This window comes from Panthera leo, chromosome B2 (assembly GCF_018350215.1).
Source record: "Panthera leo isolate Ple1 chromosome B2, P.leo_Ple1_pat1.1, whole genome shotgun sequence".
NCBI lineage: Eukaryota > Metazoa > Chordata > Mammalia > Carnivora > Felidae > Panthera > Panthera leo.
Genome location: NC_056683.1, coordinates 104,431,427 through 104,443,777, shown reverse-complemented (window position 1 = coordinate 104,443,777; position 12,351 = coordinate 104,431,427). Strand labels below are relative to the sequence as shown.

Genomic DNA, 12,351 nt, shown 5'->3' with positions numbered 1-12,351 from the left:
CTAGAAACTCACAAACTACCAAAACTGAATCAGAAATAGAAAACTTGAACATACTCATTACCAACAATGAAATTGAAACAGTAACCAAAAATCTCCCAACAAACAAAAGTCCAGGCTCAGATGGCTTCACAGGGGGATTTCTACCAAACATTTATAGAAGAGTTAATACTTGTTCTTCTTTCTTTTTTTTTAATATATGAAATTTACTGTCAAATTGGTTTCCATACAACACCCAGTGCTCATCCCAAAAGATGCCCTCTTCAATGCCCATCACCTACCCTTTCCTCCCTTCCACCTCACCATAAACCCTCAGTTTGTTCTCAGTTTTTAAGAGTCTCTTATGCTTTGGCTCTGTCCCACTCTAACCTCATTTTTTTTCCTTCCCCTCCCCCATGGGTTTCTGTTAAGTTTCTCAGGATCCACATAAGAGTGAAAACATATGGTATCTGTCTTTCTCTGTATGGCTTATTTCACTTAGCATCACACTCTCCAGTTCCATTCACGTTGCTACAAAGGGCCATATTTCGTTCTTTCTCATTGCCATGTAGTACTCCATTGTGTATATAAACCACAATTTCTTTATCCATTCATCAGTTGATGGACATTTAGGCTTTTTCCACAATTTGGCTATTGTTGAGAATGCTGCTATAAACATTGGGGTACAAGTACCCCTATACATCAGTACTCCTGTATCCCTTGGGTAAATTCCTAGCAGTGCTACTGCTGGGTCATAGGGTAGGTCTATTTATAATTTAATTTTTTGAGGAACCTCCACACTGTTTTCCAGAGGGGCTGCACCAGTTTTCATTCCCACCAACAGTGCAAGAGGGTTCCCGTTTCTCCACATCCTCGCCAGCATCTATAGTCTCCTGATTTGTTCATTTTGGCCACTCTGACTGGCGTGAGGTGATATCTGAGTGTGGTTTTGATTTGTATTTCCCTGATGAGGAGTGACGTTGAGCATCTTTCATGTGCCTGTTGGCCATCTGGATGTCTTCTTTAGAGAAGTGTCAATTCATGTTTTCTGCCCATTTCTTCACTGGATTATTTGTTTTGTGGTGTGGAGCTTGGTGAGCTCTTTATAGATTTTGGATACTAGCCCTTTGTCCGATATGTCGTTTGCAAATATCTTTTCCCATTCTGTCGGTTGCCTTTTAGTTTTGTTGGTTGTTTCCTTTACAGTGCAGAAGCTTTTTATCTTCATGAGGTCCCAATAGTTCATTTTTGCTTTTCATTCCCTTGCCTTTGGGGATGTGTCAAGTAAGAAATTTCTGTGGCTGAGGTCAGAGAGGTCTTTTCCTGCTTTCTCCTCTAGGGTTTTGATGGTTTCCTGTCTCACATTCAGGTCCTTTATCCATTTTGAGTTTATTTTTGGGAATGGTGTGAGAAAGTGGTCTAGTTTCAACCTTCTGCATGTTGCTGTCCAGTTCTCCCAGCACCATTTGTTAAAGAGACTGTCTTTTTTCCATTGGATATTCTTTCCTGCTTTGTCAAAGATGAGTTGGCCATACGTTTGTGGGTCTATTTTTGGGGTTTCTATTCTATTCCATTGGTCTATGTGTCTGTTTTTGTGCCAATACCATGCTCTCTTGATGATTACAGCTTTGTAGTAGAGGCTAAAGTCTGGGATTGTGATGCCTCCTGGTTTGGTCTTCTTCTTCAAAATTACTTTGGCTATTCTGGGCCTTTTGTGGTTCCATATTTTTTTTAGGATTGCTTGTTCTAGTTTCGAGAAGAATGCTGGTGCAATTTTGATTGGGATTGCATTGAATGTGTAGATAGCTTTGGGTAGTACTGGCATTTTAACAATATTTATTCTTCCAACCCATGAGCATGGAATGTTTTTCCATTTCTTTATATCTTCTTCAATTTCCATCATAAGCTTTCTATAGTTTTCAGCATACAGATCTTGTACATCTTTGGTTAGAGTTATTCCTAGGTATTTTATGCTTCTTGGTGCAATTGTGAATGGGATCAGTTTCTTTATTTGTCTTTCTGTTGCTTCATTATTAGTGTATAAGAATGCAACTGATTTCTGTACATTGATTTTGTATCCTGCGACTTTGCTGAATTCATGTATCAGTTCTAGCAGACTTTTGGTGGAGTCTATCAGATTTTCCATGTATAATATCTTGTCATCTGCAAAAAGTGAAAGCTTGACTTCATCTTTGCCAATTTGGATGCCTTTGATTTCCTTTTGTTGTCTGATTGCTGATGCTAGAACTTCCAGCACTATGTTAAACAACAGCGGTGAGAGTGGGCATCCCTGTCGTGTTCCTGATCTCAGGGAAAAAGCTCTCAGTTTTTCCCCGTTGAGGATGATATTAGCTGTGGGCTTTTCATAAATGGCTTTTATGATCTTTAAGTATGTTCCTTCTATCCCGACTTTCTCAAGGGTTTTTATTTAGAAAGGATGCTGAATTTTGTCAAATGTTTTTTCTGCATCTATTGACAGGATCATATGGTTCTTATCTTTTCTTTTATTAATGTGATGTATCACGTTGATTGATTTGCGAATGTTGAACCAGCTCTGCATCCCAGGAATGAATCCCACTTGATCATGGTGAATAATTCTTTTTATACGCTGTTGAATTCGATTTGTTAGTATCTTATTGAGAATTTTTGCATCCATATTCATCAGGGATATTGGCCTGTAGTTCTCTTTTTTTACTGGGTCTCTGTCTGGTTTAGGAATCAAAGTAATACTGGCTTCATAGAATGAGTCTGGAAGTTTTCCTTCCCTTTCTATTTCTTGGAATAGCTTGAGAAGAATAGGTATGATCTCTGCTTTAAACGTCTGGTAGAACTCCCCTGGGAAGCCATCTGGTCCTGGACTCTTATTTGTTGGGAGAGTTTTGAAAACCGATTCAATTTCTTCGTTGGTTATGGGTCTGTTCAAGCTTTCTATTTCCTCCTGATTGAGTTTTGGAAGCGTGTGGGTGTTTAGGAATTTGTCCATTTCTTCCAGGTTGTCCAATTTGTTGGCATATAATTTTTCATAGTATTCCCTGATAATTGTTTGTATCTCTGAGGGATTGGTTGTAATAATTCCATTTTCCTTCATGATTTTATCTATTTGGGTCATCTCCCTTTTCTTTTTGAGAAGCCTGGCTAGAGGTTTGTCAATTTTGTTAATTTTTTCAAAAAACCAACTCTTGGTTTCGTTGATCTGCTCTACAGTTTTTTTAGATTCTATATTGTTTATTTCTGCTCTGATCTTTATGATTTCTCTTCTTCTGCTGGGTTTAGGCTGCCTTTGCTGTTCTGCTTCTATTTCCTTTAGGTGTGCTGTTAGATTTTGTATTTGGGATTTTTCTTGTTTCTTGAGATAGGCCTGGATTGCGATGTATTTTCCTCTCAGGACTGCCTTCACTGCATCCCAAAGCATTTGGATTGTTGTATTTTCATTTTCATTTGTTTCCATATATTTTTTAATTTCTTCTCTAATTGCCTGGTTGACCCACTCATTCTTTAGTAGGGTGTTCTTTAACTTCCATGCTTTTGGAGGTTTTCCAGACTTTTTCCTGTGGTTGATTTCAAGCTTCATCGCATTGTGGTCTGAAAGTATGCATGGTATGATCTCAATTCTTGTATACTTATGAAAGGCTGTTTTGTGACCCAGTATGTGATCTATCTTGGAGAATGTTCCATGTGCGCTCGAGAAGAAAGTATATTCTGTTGCTTTGGGATGCAGAGTTCTAAATATATCTGTCAAGTCCATCTGATCCAATGTACCAGTCAGGGCCCTTGTGTCTTTATTGACCATGTGTCTAGATGATCTATCCATTGTTGTAAGTGGGATATTAAAGTCCCCTGCAATTACCACATTCTTGTCAATAAGGTTGCTTACGTTTGTGAGTAATTGTTTTATATATTTGGGGGCTCCCGTATTCGGCACATAACCATTTATAATTGTTAGTTCTTCTTGATGGATAGACCCTGTAATTATTATATAATGCCATTCTTTATCTCTTGTTATAGCCTTTAATTAAAGTCTAGTTTGTCTGATATAAGTATGGCTACTCCAGCTCTCTTTTGACTTCCAGTAGCATGATAAATAGTTCTCCATCCCCTCACTTTCAATATGAAAGTGTCCTCAGGCATAAAATGAGTCTCTTGTAGACAGCAAATAGATGGGTCTTGTTTTTTTATCCATTCTGATACCCTATGTCTTATGGTTGGCGCATTTAATCCATTTACATTCAGTGTTATTATAGAGAGATATGGGTTTAGAGTCATTGTGATGTCTGTATGTTTTATGCTTGTAGCGATGTCTCTGGTACTTTGTCTCACAGGATCCCCCTTAGGATCTCTTGTAGGGCTGGTTTAGTGGTGATGAATTCCTTCAGTTTTTATTTGTTTGGGAAGACCTTTATCTCTCCTTCTATTCTAAATGACAGATTTGCTGGATAGAGGATTCTCGGCTGCATATTTTTTTCTGTTCATCACATTGAAGATTTCCTGCCATTCCTTTCCGGCCTGCCAAGTTTCAGTAGAGAGATCTGTCACGAGTCTTATAGGTCTCCTTTTATATAGAGAGCACGTTTATCCCTAGCTGCTTTCCGAATTTTCTCTTTATCCTTGTATTTTGCCTGTTTCAGTATGATATGTCGTGCAGATCGATTCAAGTTATGTCTGAAGGGTGTTCTCTGTGCCTCTTGGAATCAATGCCTTTTTCCTTCCCCAGATCAGGGAAGTTCTCAGCTATTATTTCTTCAAGTGTACCTTCAGCACCTTTCCCTCTCTCTTCCTCCTCTGGAATACCAATTATGTGTATATTATTTCTCTTTAGTGCATCACTTAGTTCTCTAATTTTCCCCTCATACTCCTGGATTTGTTTATCTCTCTGTTTCTCAGCTTCTTCTTTTTCCATAATTTTATCTTCTAGTTCACCTATTCTCTCCTCTGCCTCTTCAATCTGAGCTGTGGTCATCTCTATTTTATTTTGCAGCTCATTAATAGCATTTTTTAGCTCCTCCTGGCTGTTCCTTAGTCCCTTGATCTCTGTAGCAAGAGATTCTCTGCTGTCTTCTATACTGTTTTCAAGCCCAGCGATTAATTTTATGACTATTATTCTAAATTCACTTTCTGTTATATTGTTTAAATCGTTTTTGATCAGTTCGTTAGCTGTCGTTATTTCCTGGAGATTCTTTTGAGGGGAATTCTTCCGTTTCGTCATTTTGGATAGTCCCTGGAGTGGTCAGAACTGCAGGGCACTTCCCCTGTGCTGTCTTGAATAACTTGCGTTGGTGGATGGGGCCGCAGTCAGACCTGATGTCTGCCCCCAGCCCACTCTGGGTCTACAGTCAGACTGGTGTGCACCTTCTCTTCCCCTCTCCTAAGGGCGGAATTCACTGTGGGGTGGCATGGCTCATCTGGGCTACTTGCACACTGCCAGGCTTGTGGTGCTGGGGATCTGGCGTGTTAGCTGGGGTAGATCGGCAAGGTCCACAGGGGCGGGAGGGGCAGGCTCAGCTCACTTATCCTTTGGAGATCCGCTTTGGGAGGGGCCCTGCAGCACTGGGAGTGAGTCAGACCTGCTGGAGGGATGGATCTGCAGAAGCACAGCATTGGGTGTTTGCGTGGTGCAAGCAAGTTTCATGAGGGGAACTGGTTCCCTTTGGGATTTTGGCTGGGGATGGGCGAGGGAGATGGTGCTAGTGAGCGCCTTTGTTCCCCGCCAAGCTGCACTCTGTCGTCTGGGGCTCAACAACTCTCCCTCCATTGTCCTCCAGCCCTCCCGCTCTCCAAGCAGATCTGTTAACTTATAACCTTCCAGATGTTAAGTCCCGCTTGCTGTCCGAACACACTCCATCTGGCCCCTCCGCTTTTGCAAGCCAGACTTGGGGGCTCTGCTTTGCCCTTGGGCTGCCCCTCCGCCCTGGCTCCCTCCCGCCAGTCCGTGTAGCATGCACCACCTCTCCACTCTTCCTACCTTCTTCCATGGGCCTCTTGTCTACATTTGGCTCTGGAGAATCCATTCTGCTAGTCTCTGGTGATTTTCTGGGTTATTTAGGTAGGTGTGGGTGGAATCCAACTGATCCGCAGGACGCAGTGAGCCCAGCGTCCTCCTATGCCGCCATCTTCCCAGAAGCCTCTCCAAGCAGTCAATACTTGTTCTTATTAAACTGTCCCCCAAAATAAAAATGGATGGAAAACTTCCAAACTCATTCTATGAGGCCAGATTTACCTTGATTCCAAAACCAGACAGTTCTCACTTCAGCAGCACATGTACAAAACCAGATAAAGACCCCACTAAAAAAGAGAATTACAGGCCAATATCCCTAATGATCATGGTTGCAAAAATTCTCTACAAGATACTAGCAAATTGAAGCCAACAGTACATTAGAAGAACCACTCACCACAATCAAGTGGGATTTAACCAGGGCTGCAAAGGTGGTTCAATATTTGCAAATCAATCAATGTGATATATTACATTACTAAAAGAAAGACAAGAATCATATGATCCCCACAATAGATCTAGAAAAAAGCATCTGATCAAGTATAACATCCTTCATGATAAAACCCCTCAACAAAGTAGGGATAGAGGGAACATAGCTCCACATTATAAAGGCATATATGAAAGACCCAAAGCTGATATAATCCTCAATGGTGAAAAACTGAGAGTTTTTCCTGTAAGGTCAGGAACAAGAAAGAGATCCACACTCACCATTGTTTTTTAACATAATACTAGAAGTCCTAGCCTCAGCAATGACAATAGAAAGAAATAAAATATATCTTATATGGCAAGGAAGAAGTCGAACTTTTATTATTTGCACATGACATGATTCTCTATAAGGAAAACTCAAAAGACTCCAGCAAACAACTGCTAGAGCTGATACATGAATTCTGCAAAGTCACAGGATATAAAATCCATGTACAGAAATCGATTGCATCTCTATATCCCAATAATGAAGCAGCAGAAAGAGAAACCAAGGATTTATCCCTTTACAATGGCACCAAGACCTATAAGATACCAAGAAATAAACCTAATCAAAGAGGTAAAGGATCTAAAAATATAGAACACTTATGAAAGAAATTGAAGATGATAGGAAGAAATATCTAAGCATTCTATGCTCATGGACTGGAAGAACAAAAATTGATGAAATGTCTATACTACCCAAAGCAATCTATACATAAATGCAATCCTTATCAAAATACCATGAGCAGTTTCCACAGAGGTACAACAAATGAACCAAAAATTTGAATGGAATGACAAAAGTCCCTGAATAGCTGAAGCAGTAATGAAAAAGAAAACAGAGTTGGAGGCATCATTATTCCAGTCTTCAAGTGGTATTACAAAGCTGTAGTGAGCACAAAAGTATCATATTGGCACAAAAACAGATACACATATCAATGGAATGGAATAGAAAACCCAGAAATGGACTCACAACTTTATTGTCAACTAATCTTCAACAAAGCAGGAAAGAATACCCACTGGGGAAGAAAAGACAGTCTCTTCAACAATTGGTATTCAGAAAACTGGAAATCAACAAACAGAAGAATGAAATTGGACCTCTTTCATACACCATACACAAAAATAAGCTTGAAATTGGGGCGCCTGGGTGGCGCAGTCGGTTAAGCGTCCGACTTCAGCCAGGTCACGATCTCGCGGTCCGTGAGTTCGAGCCCCGCGTCAGGCTCTGGGCTGATGGCTCGGAGCCTGGAGCCTGTTTCCGATTCTGTGTCTCCCTTTCTCTCTGACCCTCCCCCGTTCATGCTCTGTCTCTCTCTGTCCGAAAAATAAATAAAAAACGTTGAAAAAAAAATTTTTTTTTTTTAAAATAAGCTTGAAATGGACAAAAGACCTAAATCTGAGAACAAAAAAAAAAGAAAAGAAAATCCTAGAGAAGAACACAATAAGCAATATCTTTGACACAGCTGCAGCAACTATTTACTAGATACGTCTCTGAGAGTCAAGGAAAACAAAATCAAAATTCAACTATTGGGACTTCATCAAGATAAAATTTCTGCACAGTGGAGGAAACAATCAACAAAAGTAAAAGGCAACCTTTGGAATAGGAGAAGATATGTGTAAATGACATAGGATAAAGGGTTAGTATCCAAAGTTTATAAAGAATTTTCCAAACTCAACACCCAAAAAACAAATAATCCAGTTAAGAAATCGGCAGAAGACATGAATAGACATTTTCCCAAAGAAGACATCTGGATGGCTAAGAAACACATGAAAAGATGCTCAACATCACTCACCATCAGGATAATAAAAATGAAAACCACAATGAAATATCACATCATACCTGTCAGAATGGCTAAAATGCACAACACAGGAAACACAGATGTTGGTGAGAATACAGAAAAATGAGAACTCTCTTATATCCTTGGTGGGAATACAAACCGGGGAAGCCACTCTGGAAAACAGTATGAAGGCTCCTCAGAAAGTTAAAAATAGCACTACTCTAAGTTCCAGCAATTGTACTACTAGCATACAAAAATACAGAATCGAAGGTGTACACACATCCCAATGCTTATAGCAGCATTACAAACAATAGCAAAATTACATAAAGAGTTCAAGTATCCATTAACCTCTGAATAAATAAAGAAGATGTGGTGTATGAATGTGTGTGTGTGTGTGTGTGTGTATATATATACACACACACATACATATATATATACATATATATGTGTGTGTGTATATATACCCTCTCCCCACACACACAATGGATTATTACTCAGCCATCAAAAAGAAGGAAATCTTGCCATTTGCAATGATGTGAATGGAGCTAGAGTGCATTATACTAAGCAAAATAAGTCAGTGAGAGAAAGAAACACAAATACCATATGATTTCACTCATATGGAAGCAAAACAGATGAATGTACGAGAAGGGAAAAAGGGGAATCAAATTATAAGAGAATCTTAACTATAGAGAACAAACAGGATTGATGGAGGGAGGTGGGTAGGGGATGGGTTCAATGGGTGATGTTACCAGGGAGGGCACTTGTGATGAGCACTAGTTGTTATGTCTAAGTGATGAATCACTAAATCCTGAAACTAATATTATACTATATGTTAACCAACTAGAATTGAAATAAAACTAGTTTTAGAAAAAATTGAAGCTAAAAAAATACACTAAAATACAAAGTTATCAAGTACTATTTATTCCAGGGATACAGGATGGTTCAACATCCACAAATCGGTGTGATGTGCCACATTAACAAAATGTGAAGCATCAAAACCTTATTGTCATTGCAATAAATGCAGAAAAAGCATTTGACAAAAGTGAACATCCATTCATGATATAAAGTCTCAACAAAACGGGTATGGAAGAAACATACCTCAGCTTACAAAGTGCCATTATGACAAGTTCACAGGATCATACCCAATGATAAACAACCAAAAGCTCTTCATCTAAGATCACAACCAGGATTAGAATGCCCATTCTCACTCATTTTATTGGAAATCATAGCAACAGAAATTAGGCTAGGAAAAGAAATAAAAGGGATCCAAGACAGAAAGGAAGAATAAAACTCTCTATTTGCAGATGATCATGATATTATATACAGGAAGACCTAAAGAGTCTACCAAAAACACTGTTAGAACTAATAAAAATTCAATTAAGTTGTTAAATTGCAGGATATGAAATAAGAATGCAAATATAAGTTGCATCTCTTTTCCTTTAAATTTGTTAAGTTTATTTTCATTTTTTTAAAGAGAGAGAGCGCATGCACATGTGTGAGTGGGGGAGGGGCAGAGAGAGAGGGAGAGAAAATCCCAAGCAGGCTCTGCACTTTCAGCACACAGCCCAGTGCAGGGCTGGAACCCACAAACGGTGAGATAATGACCTAGGCCAAAATCAAGAGTTGGATGCTGCCCAGGAGCCCTGTAAGTTTACTTTATGTATACTAACAACAAACTATCAGAGAAATTAAGAAACATCTCACTTATGATAGCATCAAAAAGAAAAAAATATGTAGGAATAAATTTATCCAAGGAGGTAAAAGACTTGTACATTGAAAACTAGAAGACGCTACTAGAAGAAATGTTAGAAATCACAAATAAATGAAAAAATATTCCATGCTCATGGATAAGAAGAAACAACATTGTTAAATTGTCCATACTGCACAAAGCGATCTACAGATTCAGTGCAATCCCTATCAATGCTACAATGTCATTTGTCACAGAAATAGAACAAACAGTCCTAAAATTTGTTTGTAAGCATACAAGACCCCAAATAGCTAAAGCAATTTTGAGAAAATAGAACAAAGCCTGAGGCATCAGACTTCTTGGTTTCAATTAATATTACCAAGTTATACTAACCAAAACACTATGATACTGGTATTAAAGGAAAAAAAGATAGGTTGACCAATGGAACAAAATAGAGATTGCAGATGTTAACCAACATCTGTATGGTCAATTAATTTATGGCAAAGGAGATGAGAATATATTATGGGGATAGGATAGACTCTTCAATAAATGGTGCTGGGAAAACTGGAGAGCCACATGCAAAAGAATGAAACTGAACCACTCTCTTACACCATACACAAAAGTTAACTCAGAACAGTTTAAAGATATGAATGTAAGACCTGGAAGCATAAAACTCTTAGAAGAAAGCAGAGGTATAAGACATTGGTCTTAGCAATGGTTTTGTTATGGGAGTGGGGATATGACACCAAAAACAAATTCAACAAAAACAAAAGTAGGCAAGTGGGAGAATATCAAACTAACAAGCTTCTGTACAGCAAACTATCAACAAAATGGAAAGGCAACCTATTAAAAGGGGAAATATTTGTAAATTGTTTATCAAATAAAGGGTCAATATCCAAAATATATCAAGAACTCATACAAGAAAATAACAAAAATAACAAAAATCCATTTAAAACATTGGCAAAGAATTTGAATAGCTGTGAAAGTATATACACACATAAATAGGTATATATGCATATATACACACACATATATATTAGCCTGATATGAGTGCTATAACAAAATAAGACCCATATACTTTGGGATTATTACACACTATGGTAATTAGTATAAGTTAATTTTCCTTCTCATGCACTTGGCTATTAAATGCAGCTCAACTATATGTCTGAAGTAGCTGCCTAAATGGTACATATTCCTGAGTCCTTTCCCAGCCACTTTAGCAATTTAGTGTTTGATAGGGTGTCTTCAATCTATCTACTTCAATATTTTCTCCATTTTCTTGTACAAATAAAAAATAACTTACAGCTATGTTGTAAAAGATCTCAATTCATAGAATATTCAATTCAGTTCACACTATAATATCTAATGCATCAAGTGTTTATCTCTGTATATACTACTAGTAAAAAGACAGAATTCCAATATTATACAAGTATCATTTCATTTGTTTGATTAGCTATTAGAATACAGAACTCACCAGATTTGGGGTATGTAATAATGAAGACATCACTTTCTCTGATTACAAAATCATCTAAATTTTCTATAAATCCAATATCAAGTTCTTCACGACCAAAATGATATCCTTTAAATTTGAATAAAAATGAGTCTGCATCTTCCATATTTCAGTTACCTACAAAAAACAGACAAAATTATTTGGAAGAAATGCAGTAAAATTTTATGCAGTCTTCCTTTCCATATTTTCAGTTGGTGGCTATATATATACATGCTGAGAGAAGAAGCTTATCTCTTGTTTTCTTCACAAACACTGACAACTTACTGGCTCTGGAAGCTACTATCCTAGATTCCAGACCTGTAGAGTTTGGTCTGATGCCCAGGAGCCAGGTGTTTATGGGCTAGGTCTTAGTTTTATGTGTGTGTGCTCCATTTATGTAGGTACAGGGGACATAGTGAAAAAATAATTATGTAATTGCAAAAAAAAATGCTCTTAATCAGAAATCATAGATAGATAATAGATGATAGATTAGATAGATAGATAAATAGATAGATAGAATCACATATAGATAGATATCTCTAAAGCAGAAATCATATATACATTAGATAGATAGATAGATAGATAGATAGATAGATAGATAGATGTAATCATAGAAAGATATTGGAAGAGACAGAGAGATTGAATATACAAAGTGGACTTGAATGGGCTTCAGAAACATTTGTCTCCCACTACTCCTTCAGCAGCTGAGTTTTTATCCCTCTGGAACTGTAGTACAATATTTTAGCTTCTAGCAGGCTTGTACAAGTTTTATTTATATACTTTCTGGGTGGGAGTTATGTATTCATAAGGTTTTTGGTAACTTTTAATTTGAACTTTGCTTTATTTCCTAACTTGCGACTTGCTTAGAGTAAATTGGGGTGGAACAGGCATGAATTAATAGACATGAATATATTCCAGAATGCCTGAGAAATTGCATGTGAGCAATTAAATTGTCCATAATGACCAATGGACAATGGCA

At 37.9% G+C, this 12,351-nt stretch overlaps 1 protein-coding gene across 1 annotated transcript in view; it reads right to left on the bottom strand.

Moving 5' to 3' along the window:
* The window catches only part of LOC122219139 (amine sulfotransferase-like), a 51,520-nt gene that overhangs the window by 26,507 nt on the left and 12,662 nt on the right, over positions 1-12,351 (bottom strand). The window contains exon 3 of the mRNA XM_042937379.1: positions 11,358-11,510. Within this exon, the coding sequence (XP_042793313.1) occupies positions 11,358-11,499 (142 nt within the window). The 5' untranslated portion in view covers positions 11,500-11,510. The remainder of the gene's footprint in view (positions 1-11,357; positions 11,511-12,351) is intronic.